The following is a 25,118-nucleotide window of genomic DNA, read 5'->3' on the forward strand; positions in this document are numbered from 1 at the left end:
AGTATTATAAATTGCATCCATTTGTGACGTTTTCATTCTTATTTTCTATTACTGGCTTCCCTGTCACTAGAATGTTTGATTTTGTTTTAATTTTCAGTTGGATCTCACTATGGAGCCCTGGCTAGCCTGGGGCTTGTAGTGTAGACCCTGCCCAGTAGAGCCTCCTGCCTCTGCGATTGCTAGGTTTAAAGGCATGGCCACCACGCCTAGCTCTTATCAGGCTCTTTAAAGTTTGCAGTGTTGAGTATTTACTTGGGATGACTTACATTTCCTTAACATCTCCATCGCAAAGTACCAGGAAGCAATAGCATTTCACCCGGAAAAACGTATCCATAACTGTTTCCAGGCTCGAGTAACTATGATTCCCATGACATACCGCGAAGACTGCAACTATTTACTGGTGAAAATTAACTTGTTTCTATGTTTGAGGCGCTGACTAATTTTTTGTTCAGCTACCCAAGTTAAATAATAGTGACACTGGAGAAGCTGTGACACTGGTGTCTCATGGTCTTAAAACAACAATCACTCTCTGGTTATCAATTTATAAGTCTTTACATCTAAAATCAAACCAGGGACACATCGAATATCATTTTAATTTCATTTCATATTGTGTTAAATATATTTTCTCATGGAGTACTACCATCCGTTTTTATACTATCCACTTTCCCATTTGCATATGAGTTTGTATGTTTGCTTGTATGTGGACACATATATGTAGACATGTGCTCATGCGTGTGGAGGCCTGGAGGTGAGGTTGTATATCCTCCATTACCCTTCACCTGCTGACACTGAGGCAGAGTCTTTCAATCAAACCCAGAGCTCACCGATATGACCAGCTCACTAGCTAGCTTACATCAGGACATTTGTGTGTTCTAAGATCCGAGCTTTTATGGATTCGTGGTGTTTTGGGTTTTTGTTTTGTTGTTGTTTGTATGCACGTGTGCATGGGTGTGCACACGCATTTGCCTACAGAGGCAAGAAGAGGGTGCTGGATTCCCTGGAGTTGGAGTTCCAGGCATCTGTAAACCACCTGATGTGGTTCTGGGAACTGAACTCTGGTCCTCTGCAAGAGCAGCCAGTATTCTTGACCATTAAGCCATCCCTCCAGCCCAGGTATTAACCAGGAACATTCGGCTTCCTCCCTCCCAGCACAGGCTGGTCTATGCTGCTCAGAAGCACACTCCTTATGTGCTGATAGCTGGGAGTTTTCTCAGCGCTTCTGTGGTAGAGCCATGGCTTAAGGGTTTGCCCCGAGTGGATATGCTTAAGATACTCACTTGGCTTTAACCTTTCGAGATTCTCTTCTCTTCTCCTGCTGAAGCTGTTCGATTTTCTGCTGCATCTCCTCTTGTTTGGAAGTGATGGCCTGAATCATGGACATCGCATTGCTCAGCTCTTCCTACAAGGCAATAATTGCAACCTTTTACACTGGTGCATGGGTAAAAGAACATGGCAGTCAGTCTCCCATATGCCTTTGCCTAGTTGTGTACTTTTGAGTGAGTGGGCAATGAGAGGTGAAGTATGCTCTCTCAGTGGTCTCTAATTTCAACACAGAGCTCTGAAACTGCTAACCATGAGGTAGCTATTGTTCCATGGTGACTAACAAATGACTCAGAGGAAACGTTCTTATCCTTGATGCTATAAGAAAAGGCAAACTTCCTGCTTCCGGTACTGGGACCAGCATACTCTTTTCCTCAGGGAAATAAAAGAGGCTCCCACCTTGAAGTAGTTTAAGGAATTCTTCATCTCGGTGACTTTCTCTTCCATGGAACATCTGCAGCTCTTGACCTTCTCTTCCAAAGCATATTCTCCATGTTGGATCCGTGTCAGTTCCTGCATTGCTTCTGTGAAGCCAGTTTTCAGTTCCGAGGCCAGGGCCTGCAGCTAAATAATTTGGGAAGAGTGAACTAGGCTTGCTGTAAGTTTTTATAAGTGTCCCCTTGACCTCTTTCATTTGTTTACCCAAATCTGGATCTTTTAGGTGACTCTGCCCCTATTCATCCTATAGGTCACCTATGCAGTATGCACTGAAGCTGGACAAGCAACAACAAAATAAACAGTTGGTTCAGGTCCTCATCCATGCTGCCATTATTAAAGAGCCCTTGACACAAGAATGAGGCTGAAACTGGGCGGTGATGGCCCATACCATTAATCCCAGCTTAGGAGGCAAAGGCAGGAGAATCTCTGATTTCAAGGCCAGCTTGGTCTTAGTCCCACACAGCCAGGGTTACAAGAGTGGGGAGAGGAGGGGAGGAGGAGGGGGGAGAGAGAGGACAGGGGGGGAGGAGGGAGAGGAGGGAGAGAGAGATGGGGAGAGGGAGAGGGAGAAGGAGAGAGAGAGAGAGGGAGAGAGAGCGCGCACTGCTTACTAGGAAAATAAAGCATGTGTGTGAAGACAGTTCTGATCCAGCACCTGAATTCTGTGGGAGAAGTGATGAGTCAGTCTCTGATTATCATCAGAATGTAAAGAAAAGCTGTACTTTTCCCCTGAAGAAGTGAAAAATAAAAGGGGACCTGAAGAGCTGGCTTGGTGGTTCAGAGCACTGGCTGCTCTTCTAGAGGACTCCAGCTCAGTTCCCAGCACCCGTGCCAGGCAGCTCACAACCAACTCCAGGGGAGCCAACACCTTCTGATCGTCAAGGGCAGTTGCACACGCGTGTGTACAAACAACCACACAAACATACATATGTGCAAACAATCAAAATAATAGACATAAATATTTTTTGAATAGGAGCAAAAAATAGATTAGTAAGAATTTCTTTGAAAAGAACAAAGTTGGTTTTTTTTTAATTTCTTGTGTTTTGACAGAAAAAGAGGTAATGACGTTTTTCACATGAGCATTGATCCATGTTGTGGATGGAGACAAGAGTGGTCTTTGGCAGTCTGGGCTGGCAGGAAGAGCGCTGCATGCCTGCTGGCTGAAAACCACAAGAGGAGATCACCTTTGGAGTAGTAGGGTTCAAACCCTAAGCTTTCTCAGACAGGGATGAAGAATGTTAACCTCTGGGCAGCAGTGTGCTCATCTGTAGAGTAATTATAACAATAATAACTATTTCCCATAGCTGTCTGGAGGACGAAATGAGTGGATGTAAATAAAGATCACACACACACACACACACACACACACACACACACACACACACACACACACACACAGGCTTGGCACAAATATAAGAGGCACTTCAACAGAGACTAAATTAAGATAATAATAAGATAACATTATTGTCTTGATTTTATAATCTGATTAGACGTAGAACATTTAGGTCCACATCTGTCTTCAAAACAGAAATGTTCAGAAGGCTTTTATTGTGTAATTTAAAGTATCACATCTGGAGAGATGGCTCAGTAGTTCAAAGCACTTGCTGCTCTCACAGAGCACAAAGCTCGGCCGCCAGCACCCACAGCTCACAACTGCCTGTAACTCCAGCTCCAGGAGAGCTGAAGCCCTCTTCCGGCCTGCTTAGGCACTGTGCTTGGGCCCACAAACACACAGAGAGACATATACATATAAATATAATTTTAAAATATCTACCAAGTAAGGAGCTAAAGGTAAAGCCCAGGCACCTTGGCAATCCACACATGTGTCTCTACACATGTGAATTTCTAGACATTTCCAAAACAATTCATCCAAAGGATTCCAACCTGCTCTGCCACTCTCCACTACACCTTAGTGACTTACACCACGTCTGTCAGAGAGAGATGTTGGCTCCTGTTGTTTTACAAATGGTTTCTTCTAGGACTGGGAGTAGGGAGAAATAAGAGGGACCAAAGCAATCGTTCTTCAGAGAATAAGTGGGGCCTGCGGATCAGCCAGATGGCAGAGCTGGGGAACAGCACTGTGGGGAACAGCACCGTGGGCCACCTCTCCTTTCCAATCCCTCTCGTTGACTATTATTGCCGTCTGAATGATCACATGACTGTGGGGAGTGAACGCACACATGTGGAAGTCGCAGGACAACACTGCGAAGTTGGTTCTCTCCTTTCGCCTTTTGTGAGATATGAAACTAGGGTCACCAGGCTTGGGCAGCGTCTCTCCCTTAACTAATGAGCCATCTCACCAGCCCCTCACTCTGCGCCTTTTAAATTAATCTTTGTGATTTTACAAGGGGAAGAAGGCAATCTTGTTTTCATTACACTGCCCTGAGATGGAGACAGGTGTTATCACGGCTGCCCTGGGGGACATGTGGCTTTCCCCAGAAGCCAAAAGACAACAGCAGAGACAATAGAAAAGTAGAGAGAACTTTTCCTCAGCTGGAGAACCCCAGCTCTCAAAATCTTTAAGATTCAGACACGTTCTCTGATGACCATATACAAGGATTCTGGGAACTGCATAACTGTTTTGGACATTTTCTCCCCACACACGCGAGTGAAGCAGCCCTGCATCCTCTAAGCGGCATCAGAACCCAGACAGTGCAGGGAGGGGAAGCCATCACGTGAGCACAAGCACGAGCCTGAGGTGGAGTCCCATGAAGAAGACTGGCTCCTCAAGCTTCTTGAGCTGTAGGCAGGTAGGTCTTGCACACCAACCTGACCTTGGGAATAAAACCACTTGGAAGACTCCGTCTAAACGTGGCACTCTCTGCAGCTCTTCGATCTGACAGCCCACAGCCCGCCCCAGGGCTTAGAACCAAGTCTACCTTGTGCTCCAGGGAGTGAAACACATTCCTCATCCCGTTGATTTTTTTCATGAAGCTGTTTTAGAGAGGTCACAATACCGCCATTCTATGACTTGGAGGTGAGCTCCCGCTGGAAGCACGCTTGGGGAGACTTCAACTTCAAAGTCCAGGATTCCACAGAGGGCATCTTAGAAACCAGAGAGTCCAAGCTCTTCCCAATTACTGCTCTTAATTTCCACTTCTCAGTTTTCTTTCTTCCTTGACTTCTTAACTCTTCACCAGATGATTCTAGTAGACATCTTCCTCTTTTTTTTTTTCTATCAAACATCTCTTGAGTCTCAAACTAAATGCTCATGAATTCCAACTTGTGTTTTACGAAGCCTTCCCATTTCTCTCCAACATATTACCAAGGTTGGGAACCACTATGAGGCAGACTCAAGGGGCTGTGCTGTGCCTTAGGAACTCTGTAAACTCATAAATGTCAAGATTTGAGAAACTTCCACAAGTTATGAAAAATTCCTAAAATCCTTGATGCTATATGAGCAAGATCCCAAATGTTTTGTGACTCCAAAGATGCCAAAGGAGTTGTTTTGCTTTTTGCCTTTAACTCAAACTGCAGAGGAAACCTGTTTTGTTTTGTTTTGTTTTTTCTATCAACCTCCACCTTCCGGTTTTAGATCTCTGTATTGATCCTCAAAGAAGCTGTGTTTAACTAGGCATTGTGACACATGCCTTTGTACCAGCACTCAAGGCAGAGGCAGGAAAATCTCTGAGTATGAAGGCAGCCTGGTCTACGAGTGAATTCCAGATTAACCAGGGCTACACAGAGAAAAGAAAAGAAAAGAGAAGAGAAGAGAAGAGGAGAGGAGAGGAGAGGAGAGGAGAGGAGAGGAGAGGAGAGGAGAGGAGAGGAGAGAAGAGAAGAGAAGAGAAGAGAAGAGAAGAGAAGAGAAGAGAAGAGAAGAGATGCTGTGTTTAAAGCACAAACTAGGCATTGAGTATTTAAATTCTGAGAGAATATGTCTTTATCCACTCCTATGCTGTTCCTGTAGAAGCTGACCTAAGTAAGAGTCCTTCTATAGGGCCTGCTGCAGGTGAGGTAAACCTGCTGTGGAGAAACATTTGTTATTGACCATGGGCGCAGACACGTTGGCCTGGAAGAGCTAACTGATCTGGTGTGGAGATTCTTCTCAATGGCAGAAAGCACTGAGGTCTAACAAGGTTTTAAAGATTCCAGACAACCTTCAGTGGCTTTTTGGGCAATGAAACCTAGTATACATACAAGACTCCCATAGTTTGAGCTATGACCTTATATTGTGTCCCAGGCTAACCTAAAACTCAGCGTAGCTCAGGTTGGTCTTAAACTCTCTGCAATCCTTTGTCTCTGTCTCTTAAGTAATAGACATGAGCCACCATAGGGTAGCACAATGAACCCGGCCAGTAGTTATTCAATTCGAGGTCTTTTAGACAGATAGCTTATTTCTTTAAACTACTTTTAAGGCAAGACAAGAAGACAGGAAATTATAAGGATGGGGGATGGGGAAAGACATCCCTACCACCTCTACTGTAGAGTCTGTTGAAGACGATGGTCAACTGAGAAGCAAAGCTTCCAACATCATTACAACTGCTGTGAATTCTGACATCATTACCATCTGCTGCAAAGGTTGTTGACACAGAGGTGACACTAATAACAATAACCGAGACTCAGGCCTGGATCTGTATGACCTTGGGTAGAGCCTCACTCCTCTCAGATATTTTCTGGGAATCTCACAAACAAAACTATTCGCTTTCTTCTTAACTGGTGTGGTGTGCACACATATACTTGAGTTTATGGGTACAGGAGCATCCATGCCATGGGACATGTCAGAGGACAAGCTCCAACTGCAGGCTCACTTTCTATTTTGTGTGAGACTCCCCCTGGATAATCCAGTCTCAGGGTTCTGTGCTACAGGAGATTCTCTCACACACTCCTCCCAACTCTCTATAGGGGCACTGCAGGCTTTGGCATGGTTTCTGGGATTCTAAATGCAGGTTGTCAGGCTTTTGTGACAGATGTGTCACCCACTGAGCAATCTTCTCTGTGCTCTGGAGTTCTTCCTGCTTAATTGTCCTCCTGTTGGGTGAACCTTGGGAGACAGCCTATGATCTCACCTGACTTCTTTGACAACTCTCTGAAGAGAATAACTTCAGAAGTCACCACATCCTGTATTGTAAATACAGCAGAGAGTGGCTCTCAGAAGCCCACACCCATACTCTGGGGTTCACTATACTTTCTTCCTGAGGACGCCCCTCTTCGTCCTTGCATTTAAAATCTCGTATCACCATCTCTTTCAATGACCTTCAACTCCACCTCACACTGGCTTTTCCTGAAATTCTTTTCCATGGAGTGGCCAGGGACCCAGTTTTGCCTGAAGAGGTCTCTGAAATTTCTTCAGGTGTCTGAGGCAGATGACTGCAGTTGTGCTCTGTCCCTTTACCACAGACATTTTTGTTACAAAGAAAAATAGGCAATGAAAAATGAGACTGACCCTAGCTCTCCTTCCTTCAGCGTGCCATTAACAACCATATTTCCTTCTGTGTTGTAGTTCATGATTGAAGATGTCTGAAGAGCTAAAATCACATTGCAGAGACTCTGGTGGGTTTCTTTGGTTTTGCTCCTGCCCCTCATCTTTTGTTTCTCCTAGATTCTTGTTCAGGTTAGACTTGCTCTGCTGCCAGCACTTCTTAGATCTTCTGTTTTGTTGAGACAAGGTCCATGTGGTGCAGGCTGGCTTTGAACTTCCAATCTTCTTGCCGGTGCCTTCCCCAGCATTCTGAGTGCTGCCATGTAAAAGTCTGTGCCACTACCCACCACAGCCAGCTTGACCTTTCTCATACTGAGCATTTAAGAAACATTTTGGAGGGGCTGGGGATTTAGCTCAGTGGTTAGAGCGCTTACCTAGGAAGCGCAAGGCCCTGGGTTCAGTCTCCAGCTCCGAAAAAAAAGAACCAAAAAAAAAAAAAGAAAGAAAGAAAGAAAGAAAGAAAGAAAGAAAGAAAGAAAGAAAGAAACATTTTGGAGTTGGTTTTGATTAGAGCACACAGTGAAGATCTTTCTTTCCCAACCCTATCCCCCACCAGCCAGAACGACTGCATCAGACCTCTTCGCTTAAAGCAATACGCACATCTTCCAGATCATCACTCGTGTGTTCAAGTACTAATTAGTGACTATTCATAAGCCAAGTCCTGTGGTTTATGCTGAGAATACCAAGAGCAAATCACTAAATCCTCACTTTTCGGTTTACATTCTAGATTAGGAAACAGGAAAATAGGTTTTCTCTTGAGGCAGGGTCTCGCTATGCAACCCTGGCTGGCCTGTAACTCACTCTGCTTACCTGGCTGGCTTCAAACTTACAGAGATCAGCCTGCCTTTGCCTGGGGTGAAAGACTTGCGCCACTATGTCCTGTTCTGGAAATATTTTTTTTTAAATCAAGTTAATACAATAACATCTGCCAGGGATGGAATCTACCAAGAAATGGAAAAATGTTTTCATTGTCCCTTCTAAAGCACTTTGTATTTTCTTACTGTTACCTGGCCTCTTAGAATTAACAGACTTAGGAAGTGCTCTCTTAAAACAAAGACAGAGTCATCAGAATGAACCAAACCTTTCCCAGCTCCAACCCTCCAGTGTGAACTGATATACTTGAATCTGTGGCAGTGAGAGAATGAGGGCACACCCCTCACCCACAGCTAAATTTAGTCAACATCAAGGGAGCGACCCACATATCTATAACAGATTCTAAACCATACCTGACTTTCAAGAGGCAGGCACACCTCTCCAAAGGCCATAGGCCTTTTGTTCAGAGAACAGACTGAAGTGACACAGAAAGCACTCAGAGGCCTTGGACTCAAGAGGCATCACATCAACACCTATCCAGGCTCTGTTCAAGCTGGCCACCCTGTATGAAGCAATCTTCCCTAATAGTCCATTGTCCAATGGCTGGCTTGTCCTTGGGTACTGTATTCAAGTCTTTTGGTCAACAGCACTCCATCTCTTCCCTACTGAATTTTATCAGTGCCTTCACTGTAGCCTTCTCAAAAGCCTGCCTAACATGAGCTATTCATCAATGTATTTTCAAAAGTTGTAGACATTAAAAAAAAAAAAAAAAGGAAGTCTGTTACATCTGTTTAATTTCCAACTGGGCTAAGCAGCAGACTTCGCACATTAATAGCTATTCACCCAATATGAATGAGATTCTCACAAGGCTGTTTCTTCTACTCCTTCCCATTGTTGGTCTAAGAACAGCAACAACACAGTCAACAAAGCGCTATGCTCCGGATGCTGGCTTGCTCTAGTTGGGCCCACAGCAGCAAGGAACTCATGCAGGATGCTTCTGTTACATCGACTTTAGCAGCATTTAGATCCAACTCATCTAAATAACATTTCTTCTGAGCTCTCTGTTCCCCTGCACTCGTGTCTTCCTGCTTGAGTGCTCTCCTCTCAAACCTGACGGCCTGAGCTCCATCCACAGACCCACATGGTAGAAGGAGAGAACTGACTGCCACACACACACATATACACACACACATATACACACATATACACACATATACACATATACACACATATACACATATACACCCACATATACACACACATACACACATATACATACACATACACACATATACACACACATATACGCACACATATACACACATATACATCCACATATACACACACACACACATATACACACACATACACACATACACACATATACATACACATACACACATATACACACACATACACACATATACACATGTACACACATATACACATACATATATACACATATACATACACATACACACATATACACACACATACACACATATACACACATACACACATATACATACACATACACACATACACACACATACACACACACATATACACACACACATATACACACAGACATACACCCAAAAGTAAATAAAAATAGATAAATGTAAAAAATAATAATTAAGAGCCTTTCTGCCAAGACCTGCTAAGCTGTCAGCTCTTCCTCATGCAGATGCCAGAAGTCAAATAAATTCTATTTGCACAGTGGGGCAGCCCACTGGAACTCTGGTGACAAAAATACTTTGCAAAACTTTATCTTTGTAAAGAGTCTATTTATGCCATTGTTTAAAATGAGCTTTTTTTTTCCTGTCAACGTTTGTAATGCTAACAACTCTCTTAATCCTCAGTGCTCCCTGGGTGGGTGGGGAAGTAATTAAGAAAAGCATATTTTAGTCAGGTTGTGGATGCACATGCCTTTAATCCTAGCAACTCAAGGGGGTTAAAGGCTCCAACAGAGGGTCTCTGAGTTCCAGACTGGTTTACAGAGTGAGTTACAGGACAGCCAGAGCTACAAAGAAAGCCCCTGTCTCAAACAAACAAACAAACAAACAAACAAACAGCATATTTTTTAAAATGTTTTTACACAAGATCTCACTGTGTACTCTAAGCCAGCCTTGAACTTGTAAAAGTGGTGTTTCAGTGTCCCCATTGTAAGGGGTTATGGTGTGTGCCACCACACCTTGCTGAGAAAGCAGAGCTCTTCCTGAGAGCTCTCTAATGGCCATGCTGTTGCCTGGTGTGACCACAGTGACAGTGCCATAGGCAAAACAAAAATAAATACATACATACATACATACATACATACATACATACATACATACATACATACATAAAATAAAAACCAGAGGTTGGGTATGGGTGCTCTGACTTTACAGACAGAATAACTTTCCTCTGCCAACCAGTTCTCTCAAAGGCACAAAATGAGTAGCCTCTGCCCTGCTTGCCCCTAGGCCTTGTTAAAGCCAGGGAAATGTGGAAGCATCTAAGTGACAAACACTGCTGTGTGTGAGGACAGTCACCACTGCTCCCAGGGCAGGGCTCACACGACGGACGACACGTTCGCCTCACCTGGTAAATCTGAGTGGACGGGTTATTCACCGGCATGTGTTCATTCTCTCCTGCAGGGAGAAAGAGCTTTGTTCAATCAGTCGGACTTGCTCTGTCTGGGCTCTCATTGGATACATGTGGGAAATAAAGTAATACACAGGATCCCATAACTGTGCCCGACTGGCAAGAACCAGAGGATTCCAGAACAAATCCGGTGCCACTGATGCTCCCATTTCCCCCCACTGGGCAAACTCAACCTACATGACACAATCACCACGGTAGAAAACCCTTTCTTACCACAGAAGGGACGTTCCTCTACCAAACTCAGTGATGTGACAGTCAACTGGCTAGAGGGGGTAACCTGGGGGGACCTCCCTGGTATTCTTAGGACTAACTAAAGGTTACCTGAGTGGACATAACTGTTCTTTACCAGGTTATGGTTGGAATGAATTGTCAACTTTTCACCTAGGAGGCAATCCTCTGGGTACACTTTTGAGGGGTTGTCTAGATCAGGGTTGGCCTCTGAGAATGTCACTGAGGGATCGTCTTGGTTAATTCATGCAGAAAGACGTATGCTAACTTGGGACAGGGCCATTCATTGAGCATCCTGGACTGGATAAAATGGAGAGGGAAAGGGCCTGGAGAGATGGCGCAGCAATTAAGAACCCTTACTGCTTTTGTAGGGGACCTGGATTTGCTTCCCATTACCTGTAACTAGAGATCTGGAGATATGACACCCTCTTCTGACCTCTAAGCATGCATGGGGTGCACATACATATTTGCAGGCACATTAAAAACCCATTTTCAGAAAATGGAGAGAAAAAGCACACTTGCTCTCTGCTCTTTTTGTTATTTTTTTTTTCCAGAGCTGAGGACCGAACCCAGGGCCTTGCGCTTGCTAGGCAAGCTCCCTGCCATGAGGGACTGTCACCTGGACTTAGAAGCAAATGAGACCCACGTCCTTCAAGTTGTATGTTATTATAGCAACAGGAAGGGAAGCCAGCCAGGTAGGTGCTTGGCTGTCATCTCAAGAAGGAACCAGGAAGGAACATAAACTGTCCCCGTGTCTGCCTTCTCTCTCTGGTCATCAACAAAGTCCTGTGCTCTGCCCTCATCTCACAGCTACAGTCAGATGAGGGATACTTATCCAACCAGGAAGGAGAGCCGATGGGAAGAAATTGCCAATGGAAAGTTTCTGCGAGATTATAGGCAGGAAGAATGCCATCAGTAGAGTCTGAAGACGCAGGGAAGCATGAGGTTGATGGAGCAGGCTGTAAAAATCATTTGCAGCTTAGGGAGAAAGCCAGGTTGGCTTAGGAAGTCTCTTTCAGAACCACACCGGGTGGCGGTGAAGAGGAGGCAACGGAGGCAGGGCGTTGGCTCAATCGATTTGCTGCTACGCCTGCAGCATTACATTGCACAGAGGCCACATCGAACGAGGCAAGCTGCTCTCATGAAACTCCTCACTGCAAGCCTTCGGCTGCACAGTTGTGCACGTAGTTCTCCTTAGCCATACTGGTGTAGAAAACCAGCCTCTATGTGTTAACCTCATAACTGATAGATAACCTCGGCCTAGAACCTGGACTTGGTAGATGCTGTCTCGATAAAATCCCAATGGTTTGAGGTTACCAAAACTCTCCATACAAGCTCAAGTAAGGCAAGAAACATGGACCAGGACCTTAGGCCTACGTGTGACACTTGGTAGCTGCCACCTGACTGCTCTCTGACTGCTTTCTCCTTGTAAAAGGCAAAAGTGACTGCTTCTGTCTAGAGAATGGGGAAGAGAGTCTACTTGTTCTTCTTGGAGAACCTAGAAGGTGCCGCTGTCTATTAGAGAATGCACCTTGTTCAACACGGCCTGAGGCAGTCCTAAAGTCATCACTGAGGAGGGGAGAAGGGCTCAAGCCATGTTACACCCGTGGCATTTTCTGTATCCCAGAAAGTCTGTGTTTTTCAAGGTCCCCAGGGTGAAGACTGAAAAAAGGCATTTGGTAGGACAGATTGACGCCTGAGTTTCCTGATCCCAAGCTCCAAAGCAAAATGGGAGTCTGACCTTGCTTAGTTTTGGGTTTTTCCATGGTGCCTGTTGCTTCTTTCCTCCAGCTTCAGCATTGCGTCATCCTCGTCCTGGATCAGGCCACCTCCCCTTCCCTGCACCTGCCAATTAAAGCATTAAGGACATCTGGTAGTGCTGTGAGGAGACTAAACAATTTCAAAAGAGTGAATTACTTAACTAAGTAACCCTCTAACTTGAAACTTAAAGTCGGGGACTGGAGAGATGGCTCAGCGGTTGAGAGCACTGACTGCTGGTCCAGAGGACCTGGATTCCATTCCCAGCAACCAGATGGCAGCTCACAACTGTTCAGTTCCAGGAAATCTGACACTCGTACAGACACACAATCAGGGGAAACACCAAAGCACATAGTACAAAAAATAAATTATTTTAAAAAGCAAAGTCGGGTATTTTACTTTATATTATTAAGGAGGGGCACATGCATGCCGAGACACCCATATGGAGGTCAGAGAGCAACTGTGGAGCCGGGCTCTCCTTTTGCCTTTATGTGGGGGCTGGGACTAACTCAGGTCACGAGGCACTCAAGGCAATCATTCTTATCAGCGGAGCCATCTCACTGGCCTGCAAATATCATTGTACAACTATGGAATTCGTTACTAAAAAGTGTGGTAGTTTTTCATATGCTACATTCTCCTTTGACCCAGTCACGTGGCTTTATTTAATAATTTTATTATCTACTTGCTGTTTAGGACAATTGCCTTAAGAGCAACAGCCTGAGAGAGGAGGAAAGGCAATAAACCTGTGTCCAGCTGCCACCCTCAGCCCCTGGTGTGCTTTGTGCATGGGAGAAGTTTAACAAGTGTGGGCTGGCCGTTGTGATCTCACAATGAGAAGGCGCAAGTTCAGAATGCAATCTAGTACAGTAGAGAACGCAAAGGTCCGGCCTCTCTTAGCCATTCGCACCTCTCCCTCTCAGCATTTTAACCCTTTCTTGTGTTGGTTCGCGCCCCCCCACCCCTGTCTTATGAACCTCCCAGTACCCAGGCTGACAGTGCCCGGTTCTCCCAGCCTCCCATACCACAGGCTTGATGAACAAGACATGGGGATTAATGCTTTTCTTTCTCCTCTGTAGACAGCATCTCATGTACTCAGATTGTCTCAAACACTGTGGACCCAAGGATGACCTTGAAGTTCCTGATTCTCCCGCCCCTACCTCCCAAATGCTAAATAGCATGTATGTGCCTATATACCCAGCTTTTGTTTGTTTGTTTGTTTGTTTGGTGTTTTTGTGTGTGCTTGGGATTGGACTTTACGCATGCTAGGCATGCACTCTACCCCTCCACAAACTTTTTAAAACTTATTATTAGTAGTAATTCTATTGCTATTTGTGAAAAAAATAATCTTGAAATATGTAAAGCCAAATTGCTGTGGATAATCTACTTCTGCGGATTTAGTTCTCTAACCTATAACTAATTGGAAGAAGGTGAGCAAAACCTCATGTCCTAAAATGAAAACGTGTGTAGTTCAGAAAGCTCACAGATACAAATTTCTGTGGCCGCTGATTTCAAGATATAAAACGTTTTATCAATAGATGTTAGAAATCTTGTTCTATTTAGTTAATTTCAAAAGCAAAAGTAACTACACACACAAACACACACGCACGCACGCTCATAACCAACCACACAACCTAGAGCTAGAGAAGGTGAAGATGGGAGTGGGCGGGGCTTCAGCCCTGAGAGTCTGACCACTGCAAAGGGCAACCGGTGGCCTGGCTCCACTCGGGGCACAGACAGCCTTCCACATGACCAATAACCTGCTGCGAGGGCGGTATCCCCTGACCTCAGAAGAACAGGCCCTGGCTGCCAAGAGTAATATATGAGCTGTATGCAGATGATGGCAGTGACTACCAAAGTTCCCTGGTGGCTCCTAGCCTGAGAGGGATGGGATCCATGTACAAATGGAACCACCCAGACCCGAGGTTGCACTAAGGTGACCACGACATGCATATCAGGAACTGTGTAGACATCTGTTTCATAGGATACCGTGTGTAAACAGATCTTCAGGTTCTAGGCCTTCATGATTTCTATGTCATGGGGGGGACTTTCCCCTCCCATAAGCCCATGGGGCTGAAGCAGTGCCTTTATAATATTCTGTACTTGGAACGGGCAGCAACCCCACCCATGAACCTGAGCCCGTGGTTTTCTATGAGATCTGAGGAGGCTTCATGGGCTTTTGTGTCCACTAACTAGGACTCTCTCATTCCTAAAGCTTAACCTTAATGAAATCCCTAATAAAAGTCCTGGTTAAAAAACAATACCAGAATAAAACTGGAAAGTACATTGGGAACACATAGAGTGCCTCTACTTAAATGACGATCACCATTTTTGCTCACGCTGTCCATCGATAATGGAGGACATTAGCTACCATTTACTCTTACTGTGTAACAAAGCATTATATCTAATTTCGGTGTTGGATTGGTGTTATTTACACCCTATTTCTACTATGCCCATTTCCTCCCTGGTCCCTACTGACCTCCATCTCTGCTGCTCTTTCAAGCCTTTCTCTGTCCTCACATGATCACATCCAGTGTGTGTGTGTGTGTGTGTGTGTGTGTGTGTGTGTGTGTGTATGTGTATATATATTATATCCATGTGTGTGTGTCATAGAGAGGAGAGAAAGAGAGAGAGAGAGAGAGAGAGAGAGAGAGAGAGAGAGAGAGAGAGAGAGGAGGCTGCCGCTGAAGACTCATTTTCCACTTTTCTGTACTTTTCCATTCTCACTTAATGGGTCACAGAGATGTTTCTAGACTTATTACTTTGCATATGGAACCATCCTTATTGGCTGCTTGATACTACTTGATCTGAATGGACTGTGTAGACCATTCCCACGATGTTAGGCACTCCCTTTATTTGCCACTGTAAACAGGGCCCCAAGAAAAGCTTCAGGACGCAGGGGTTACATAGTGGTGGATTTAAGATTGTTTTGATTTGTGTGTCTACGTCTGTGTGAATGAAAGACACATGTGCTTTCGGAGGCCAGGGGAAGGTGTTAGATCCCCCGCAATTGGCACTGCAGACAGTTGTGAGCACTCTGGCACGCGTGATAAGACCCGACGTGGGTCCTGTGGAAGAGCAGCAGCAGGCCGTCTTGACAGATGTATGCATCCTTTCTTTTGCATTAGTCTGGCCAACAGGAAATGTAACATTTTTTAGTCCTTCTCAGTCAGGCAGATGGGTGCCATTTACTAGTTATTTCTGCTGACTGCCAAGCTGCTGAATGTTTCTCCGTGTCCTTGACACTCTTTAGATTATCTATTTCTCTGAGTCGACGATTATTTTTGGTCATTTGCTTTTTATGTATCAATTAGAAAAACACTCCGTAGTAGAGAGGATTGTGTGCTATATTGTTGCCGTCTAGTTTTTAAATTATCTTTGCTTTATTCCACCTGTGTGAGTGTCTGGCCTGCATATATGTCTGTGTACCACATGTGTGCAGTGCCCATAGAGGCAAGAAAATATTGAGCCACCTAGAAGTGGAGCTGCAGACAGTTGTAACTGTGTGGGTGCTGGGAGTCAAGCCGGCACTCTGAGCTGCTGAGCCATCTCTCCAGCATAACATGCTCTTCTATTCCTGTGTCACTTTGTTATTGTTTTGTTATTGTTTTAGAACTAAAGCGAGCCACTCTTAATTTCTCCTAGGTTTCTTGAATTCACTCTAAAGCACTCTGAAGATTGCAAGATTTTATTTTCCCCCTAAATTTTCCTCAGGATTTTTCTGTTTTGTTTTGTTTTGTTTTTTTTTTCCTTTTCTATTTTTCGGAGCTGGGGACTGAACCCAGGGCCTTACACTTGCTAGGCAAGCGCTCTACCACTGAGCTAAATCCCCAACCCCGATTTTTCTGTTTTTTAAAAAAGTGGTTGAATCATCTAGAGTTTGGTTTTATGTGTAGGACAGGGAAACACTCTACCTCCTTATCTTCTAAATGTAAACCTTGTACCTTCGCAGGTTAGGGAGCCATTTTCCTTCTTCAGGAAGCTGGAATTTCAATTTCGTAACATTAAATTTCCATACACCCTGAAATCTATTGAGGCCTCCTTCTTTTTGGAATATCTATCTGTCACCTATGTATGTATGTGTATGTATGTATGCATGTATGTATGTATGCATGTATGTCTGTATATATCTGTCTCTATTTATCCATCTGTCCATCCGTCTGTCCATCCATCATCTATCTATCTATCTATCTATCTATCTATCTATCTATCTATCTATCTATCTATCTATCTATCTATCCCTGCTTCCAAATGACAGGTAGCAGCAGTCTTTAGTGTGTTAAAAAAAATAGTAATGGGATGGACAGGTGGCCCAGAGGTTAGGAGAACCTGAACTCAGGTCCCAGCACCACATGAGGTGGCTCACAACCATTTGTAAGTCTAATTCCAGGAAATGTAGTGCTTCTGTCCTTTGCTGGCTCCAGCATTGACCTATATGTGCGTGCGTCCACGCGTGCACACACAGACACACACCACACGATAACACTTATACATAATTAAAAATAAAAATAAATCTTTAAAAAGATATTTGTTGAGGAGACTTGGAAAGGAAGGAGGAGACAGGGGGGAGAAGGGGAGAAGCCATGGCAGGACAATGGAGGCTGACGTTAAGATTCCGCTCTGTGTATTTACAGGTTGTTATTAATGTTCTTAAGGGATGGATGGTACTGGACTTTGTATGTTTAATTGGGCAATTATATCCTATCAGTTAGGTCAAAAAATATTTGTTGAAATAAGTTATTGATTTTTTTTAAATAACTTGCTCTTCCTGGCATACAAACAAAAGTAGTTCAAAAACATTTTACCCACGACAGAAAAAAAAAAAAAAATGGAAGTTCTCATTGGAATTGTGCCAATGTTAATTGGGAGAAATGAACTTTTTCTTTTTCCAAATCTTATCCAAGCTGGTCATGACAGCACATATCTTTACTCTCAGCATTGGGAGGCAGAGAGAAGCAGATTTCTCTGAGTTCAAGGTCAGCCTGATCTGAATGGCACATTCTAGGCCAGCCAAGGCTACACACTGAGACTCTATCTTAGACAGACAAACAAACAACAGACAAAAATCCTGTCCAAAAGCACTGTAGTTCTTTCCAGTTTTTCAATACTGTTTCATAATTTTCTTGTTAAAAATTCTGTACCTTTTTAAAAAGGTTTTTGGGTTTGTTTGTTTGTTTGTTTGTTTGTTTGTTTGAGACAGAGTTTCACAATGCAGCCCAGGATGATGGCCTGGAACTTACCTTGCCTGCCCTTAGACTCATGGCTACAAGTATGAACCACCAAGTACGGTCAAGATCCTGTCATTTTTTTGTCAGGCCCCCTGGAAAGAGAGTTGTGACCAGTCACATGGGTGCTAGGAACTGAACCCAGGTCCTCTGGAAGAACAGTTAGTGCTCTTAAGATCAGAGCCATCAGGTTGGGGATTTAACTCAGTGGTAGAGCGCTTGCCTAGCAAGCTCAAGGCCCTGGGTTCGGTCCTCAGCTCCGATTTAAAAAAAAAAAAATTCAAAGATCAGAGCCATCTCTCTACTCCAATGATCCTGCACTGTTAAATGCATTAAGTACTTCCTAAGCCTTCTTTGCTATAAATATTTTGAACAGCATTTCCCCCATTTTTATATATAGCTGGCTGTATAGTCTCTAGTTTTCTGTATTTATTTTTACATTCACTTCTCATTCTAAATTCCTTCATCATTACTGTAAAATGTAAAATATTTATGAAATATTCTTTACAGGTGATCTTAGCTAAAAGAGAAACAATTATTAGGTGATTTTTATCTTTTTTTTCTTCCTGTTTGTTTTGAGGTGTTAGACATCGAATCCAAGAGCTCACACGTGCTGGACAAGGGCTCTGCCATTGAGGCACACTTCTGTCCTTACCTCAGAACCCTCATTGTCCTACCTTATGGTAGCTGCTAGAGCTTTCATAATCATTTTTACTAATAATGTGGAACGAAAGCATCTCTATTTAGGACCATGCAGAATATCTTCTGTGCCTAGGCATGTAAGTCAGTTGGCAGAGCGCTTTCCTACTGCGCATAAGGCTCCGTGTTTGGTCCCCAGCACCTTACAAACCGGTGAAATCCCAGACCTGGGAGGTAAGAAGCTGGAGGTCATCATTCAAGATCATCATTTGGCTACATATGGAGTAGCAGGCCAGCCTGGACTACATGAGACCTATTGTTAAAAATGAAACAATAATAATGTTAATAATAAACAATGGGAATACAAGTTAAGAAATGGCAGGAGGAGCCACGATTGCTCCTGCTGTTGATTTCCCCACACAGTGTCAACAACCATTGATGGCCACTTGAAGTGGAACATGGTCACCTCTCCCCCTCCCATCATTCTCAGTTTACCCGGCATCACTGTCATCGTGGATGGAAAAGTGACTGTAGTAACTGTATCCATCCTTTTATATTTAAGCAAGGTTGACAGAAAGGTGGGGTTTTTTTTGTTTTTTTTTTGTTTTGTTTTGGTTTTTTTTTTTTTTTTTTGGTTCTTTTTTTTTTGGAGCTGGGGACCGAACCCAGGGCCTTGCGCTTCCTAGGTAAGCGCTCTACCACTGAGCTAAATCCCCAGCCCCTTTGTTTTTTTGTTTTGTTTGGTTTGGTTTGGTTTGGTTTGGTTTGGTTTTTTTTTTTTTTTTCTGAGGTAAGGTCCCATTGTTTCCCAAGCTGATCTCTAACTCATGAGTCCCCTGCTTCAACTCAGCTTTCTGGGATCACAAGCATACACACCATCACACCCAACTCTCCTGGACAGAACTTTTTTTTTTTTAAGATTTATTTATTTTATTCACAGATGGTTGTGAGCCACCATGTGGTTGCTGGGATTTGAACTCAGGACCTCTGGAAGAACAGGCAGTGCTCTTAACCACTGAGCCATCTCTCCAGCCCTGGAGAGAACTTCTACACTGAAGTGTGCACTCCCACTAATGGAGAATTTAGACTGAAAAGCGTATTTTGAGGGGAGAATAACAAGACTACATGGGAAAGCAGCAGGACTTTTCTAGAAAATGTCTTATGGCAATTCCAGATATTTCTTGAGATTGTTCTTGTTGTAAGCTACCCGCTCTGTACTGAGAATCCCTTCCTCTCAGAGTCCAGAATTAATTAATCAATGTGATGTTAGAAACTAAATTCAATGTGGGTTCAGGCGGAGACAAGTGCTCTAGCACTAAGCTGTAGAATTCTCTACTCTGACTTTGACAGTCTTTGAAGCAGTGTCTGCCATGCAGTAATAAATGTCCCTCACTGGTCTACGTGGCTTGCACACTCCCTTTACCTTCTTTTCCTTGCACCTCCACAATTGCAGTGCTGGCCTTTAGAACACACATCTAGGTCATGGCAGAGAGGAAACGCTGCTAAAGCTTTAGAAAATGTCTGCTCACCCCTCGTTCATGCTGATCTATACATAAAGCCATGGTTTCCAATTTACGCTCTTTCTGAAATCTCAGGATTGATCTCTGCCCAGTCTCTCTGTCTCTGTCCCTATCTGTGTCTCTGTCTGTCTGTCTCCCCTGCCGTGCATGTGTGCATGTGATGTACATGTTTGTGTATGGATGCATGAGCCAATGTGTGAGTGCTAGCTAAGACAGAGGCCAGAGGAAACCATCGGTTGTCCTCCTTTATGCTGTCCTTGAACCTGGAGCTCCTGATTCTCTACTAGGCTGGCAGCCAGCAAGCCATAGATATCTGTCTCCAGCCACCCCTGCCCCCAGAATGCTGGGTTTACAGGCTTGGGAGACAATACCCGGCTCAGTACAAGAGTGCTAGGATCAGAACTCGGGTCCTTGTGGTTGTACAAGAAGCATCCTTTTTGTTGTTGCTGTTAAAGACTTATTTATTTATGTGAGTACCCTGTCCTCAGACACACCAGAAGAGGGCATCAGATACCATTGCAGACAGCTGTGAGCCACCATGTGGTTGCTGGGAATTGACCTCAGGACCTCTGGGAGAGCAGCAAGTGTTCTTAACCCCTGAGCCATCTCTCCAGCATGCGTTCTTAACTACTGACTGCCTCTCTAGGATGACTTCAAACTCATACGGAGCTGAAGTTGATCTTGAACTTCTGATCCTCCAGACTCTAGCTCTCAGGCCCTGGGATTATTAGCATGAGCCACTACATACAGTTTATGTGGTGCTGGGCACTAAATGTGGTCTTTTCTACAAGCGAGGTGCTCTACCTCCAGTTCCAGCTCCATCAGGTTTTCTTGAGTGCTTTGGGGCGCTAAGCAGAAGCTTTAGGGTTCTGGGTACCCTCTGTGTACGTGAACACACACACACACACACACACACACACACACACACACACTCCCTGCATTTGCTTGATTCTGATCCTGTAATTCTTGGAAAGGATTTCTTTTTAAAATCTCTTTCTTCTGTTCAGAAGCAAAGGTTCTAAAACTGTAAACATAGAGAAATGGAAACACGGAAACTTGCATCTAAAAAGGGATGGCCAGGCTGTCATGAAATTAGCTGGGAAAGTGCATTGTAAAACTAACCGGAGTCTGAAGACTACAGCCTCTCCTGCCCCTCCCCCAGGGTGACCTAGAATGCACAGCCTCCTTCCCTACATACACGTACAATGACAAAAACCTAGGCTTGCCTATTACTTTCCAATTACTGCTGGGACTGAAATGGAAATTTTGGCACTTTGGGGAATTGAAATTAATTGAAAGCAGACTTGAGTTAATTTCCACTTCAGTGTCCTTTGTTGAATGGGTCTTTAGTGCATATTTCTAATTTAGTAGAACAAGAACTTTTTGTGGTGGGGGAAGGGAGCCAGGGAAATATTTCCCTTGAAAATTAAATAATTCACCAGGACAAAGCCTGCAAACATGATCAGAAGGGAATGTCTACATAACCTCCGTGATGCCCAACAACTCCTGAAGACACTGTGCAGAGCACTTACGCTGGTTTTCTTTTTTTCCCTATGTCAGCTAAAATCAACATCGCTTGGTGGTAACACTGGCTTGCCATTGTGCATCATAGTTTTTAATGCGGAGCCAGGGACATTGTGTTTGGTCATCAGTGGGCACAGTGTTTACTCCCAGTCCTTTTACACAGACTGGGACTCACCTCAGAGCGGTAAGTGCTTGCCCTCACTACCCAAGCAGAACCATCTCTCGTGGTGGTTAGTTTTCTAGTTTCCTGTGTTTAATTGCTTCGGGCCACAGCAGTTCAAAGCACAGGAACTCAGGTGACTATTCTAACTGCCATTAAAATGACAGCACTGCGAGATAAACAGGTAAATAAAAAGAAATAAAGCATGGATTCTGTGGACTCTGTGCCTACTTGATCGCTGCTGTTGCCAGGTTCGTGGCTTTGTTTTGAGAGAGAAAAGCTCTTGCTATGCAGGTCTGGCTGGCCTGGAATTCAACACATAGCCCAAGCTGGCATCAAACTCAGAACAACCTTCTTGCCTCGATCTCCCAACTACTTGTTAACTCTCTGAATAAACAGATTGAATGGATGATTTTAAAAGTCGGGGTGGGGGGGCTGACAAGAGTGATGAGGGGAAGACTGAGGGACAAGAGGAGAGAGGACTTTCTTAGGGATAGTTTCCTTTGTTTGTGTATATTCAGACAGAACCCCATTAAGCAGCCCGGATTAGTCACAAACGTGGAATTCTTCAGACTCTGTCTGTCACACCCGCACACCTGACACTGAGAACGCTAAAAGCAAGCTGGTGAAACGCGCTGCCTTCCAGACATTCGAGAATTGGTTCCTTTAAAAGCTAAAGAGGAGTTAGCAGAACAACTATCTGTGGGAAGGACGGGAAAGAGGGTCAAGCCAGGTTCAGGGTCCCACGCCTGCAATCTCAACCCTCTGGAGGCCAATGCGGAGGATTTTTGAGTTCAAGGTCAGCCCAGGCAACATTGCAAGACTCAGGCAGGGAGGGGAGGAGAAGGGAAGAGAGGACAGAGGAGGGGAGAAAAGGACAGTCCGTTATCTATCCTTTCAAATAAAGTTCAAATAATATCACAGGAAAGTTTTAGAAATAGCAATGACTTGTTATAAAATCCACTGCAAATAAAATATATGTAAATCACTGGAGCCATTTCAGCATTGTAATATTAAATCTACTCTAAGATGATGAATTCTCACATATCTTAAATAAAATACCATAAAACAACATGTGATACTGTAATAAATATTATTTTCTCTAGAAAATATTTGTAAGTCTGTTCATATAACTCAGAAATCAACATAATAAAAGAAAGCAAAAGGTATAATGTGATTCCTGGAAGTCATCTAATGAGAGAAAACAGATCTAACAATATGTAAGTACACAGTGTTTAGAATAAGGGTCTTGAGAGCTGACGAGATGGGTCAGCACTGGCTGGCTGCTCTTTCAGAAGACCCAGGTTCACTTCCCAGCACCCAGTGCTGTGACTCCAGTCCCAAGGACTCTGACTCCTTCTCTGGCCTCTGTGGGCATCAGGCACAAAATGAGTCATGTAGACATACATGCAGGCAAAGCACTCATATCATACATGGGAAGTTTTTTATTAAATAAAAATTTTTAAATGAAGGTATCTCAAAAATAAGGTAGCTCTCTTTATGCCCATGTCCAAAACTAAATCATCACCAAAGACAAAGTAACTTCACATGGCAATGAAATTAAAGGTGTGGTAGGCCATGCTCACAATCCCAGTCTCTGGGAGCTGGAGGCAGGAGAATCTGGAGTTCAAAGCCAGCTTTGGGTACACCTTGGGTTCCAGTTCAGGCTGGGCAACAGTGTGAGACTAAGTTGTTAATTAAAATAGAGTCCCGCCCCCAGAAGGACCAAGCAATAGAAACCTCATGGTGAAAACGTCTGTGCGTTCAGGTCAGCCTCCGACTTGTTCTTAAGTATGGGTGCGGTTAGAAACGGGGCGGCCTTGCCTCTGGGTTAGGAAAGTGAATGCATGCTGCCTCCCTGGGCTTCGAGAAACTGAAGACCCAGGGTGAGTACCCATCTCCTCCCCGGTTCCAACACCTCACTCCCCAGAGGTCCTTAGGTGGTCTCAAAAAAGATAAATAAATAATCTGAGAAGGTGATGTGAATTTTCACCCAGCCAACTATGAGAAACATGGTATTTACTACAGACTCCATTCAAAATAATAAGTAATTAAGAGTCATTCAGAGGCCAAGGAGCAGGCCCTGGGTTATTTCCTAGTACCAAAAATTAGTGATAGCTGGATGAGGAACAAAACTATTTTATGCTATCCAGCAGAGCAGAGTTCTCCTAAGAGGAAGCATGAACCCAGCCTCAGGCTTGAAGAAGCAAGAGCAGCTCCTGAACAACTCTCAGGGTCCCACCCGCCTCTGGTACTCCACCATTGCTCTAGTGTGTCCAGGGCCAGTGAGAAGCCCTCAGAGCAGACAACTCCTCGGCTCAGAAGCACACAGAACATTCTTTACATCTGGAGGCTGTCATTGATCCTGCAAACCGACTCCAGTGACCTGTAATTGTTCTGTTTACTTGGGGTTGGGTAATTTGGCTTCGTGGGTGTGTGTCAAGACCTGGGAGGAAGGAAACATGGTGGCCTGCTCTCTCAGAGCAGTGCCTGCCTACCTGCCTGCCGGCCTGCTTTGAGGTGTGTGAGTTTAAGCTTCGTGTGAGATGATATGACTCATCGAAATTCAGGTCGTCCTTCTTCCGGGGGCCCCTCTGCCCCTTGTTATTGCTTGGCACGCCTGAATGTGTCCAAGGGGCCTTTGATAGCCTGGGTATTTCCTGAGCTGTGGATCTGGAGGAAGGTGTCCTGTGGCTCTTCTTACCCTGCCTGGATTCTCTTCTGTCTCTCACACACGTCCAGCTGGAGTTAGCTAAGCAGAAGCCTCTCAGAGACTCTCAGTGAGAGGGATAAACTTCAACTAAAAGCAGGGCAGTGGTGGTGCATGCCTCCTTCAAGGCAGAGGCAAGCAGAGCTCTATGAGTTCAAGGCCAACCTGGTCTATAATGCAAGTTCCAGACCAGCCAGGGCTACATACTGGGACTCAGTCACAAACAAACAAACAAACAAACAAACAAACCATCAACTTAAATAAAAAAAAAAGTGACATTCATTACACCTGGTAAGGCCACTTGCAAGTGAAGAGGGACAGCTGAAAACCCTTAGAGATATTCAGAGGGACAGTCCTGGCCTCCAGAGAAAGTTCCCTCCAGTCAGGGAAAGCCTGTTTGCAGAGATGGGGGTGGAGATCAATTGGGGGAAACTAAGTAGTCATCCTGGGGAAATACCCCATCTGCTGAAGCAGAGAAGTTGCAGGTCTCGCAAATTCCAGTGAGGTGGCTGAGTCCATGCACTTTATAAAACAGATCGTTCGTCACCAGGACCCATTTAGGTGAGAGGGGAAAGCAGGTTAGCGCTGCCTCTCCCGGGAGAAGGTTTTCATCATTCCGATAAAACGACATCCAATTTGGATCTGCCTTTGGCACTTGGGGGCAGGGGGAGCTGCTAGGATAACAGTAAATGAAGTCTTCAGAATGATGGTACCTTCC

The 25,118-nt window shown here is 44.4% G+C and overlaps 1 protein-coding gene across 17 annotated transcripts in view; it reads right to left on the reverse strand.

Annotated features, from left to right (window-relative positions):
• Positions 1–25,118, reverse strand: part of Arhgef33 (Rho guanine nucleotide exchange factor 33) — a 166,238-nt gene that overhangs the window by 115,773 nt on the left and 25,347 nt on the right. For all 17 annotated transcript variants that reach the window (XR_010052185.1, XR_010052186.1, XM_039113072.2 and 14 more), the window contains 4 exons: positions 12,609–12,712; positions 10,577–10,626; positions 1,720–1,884; positions 1,278–1,399 (listed from right to left, as the gene is read on the reverse strand). Coding sequence is in view for 15 of the 17 variants with exons in the window: in XM_039113072.2 (XP_038969000.1) it covers positions 1,278–1,399; positions 1,720–1,884; positions 10,577–10,626; positions 12,609–12,633 (362 nt within the window). In the remaining 2 variants the exon portion in view is untranslated. The remainder of the gene's footprint in view (positions 1–1,277; positions 1,400–1,719; positions 1,885–10,576; positions 10,627–12,608; positions 12,713–25,118) is intronic.

This window comes from Rattus norvegicus, chromosome 6, assembly GCF_036323735.1.
Source record: "Rattus norvegicus strain BN/NHsdMcwi chromosome 6, GRCr8, whole genome shotgun sequence".
NCBI lineage: Eukaryota > Metazoa > Chordata > Mammalia > Rodentia > Muridae > Rattus > Rattus norvegicus.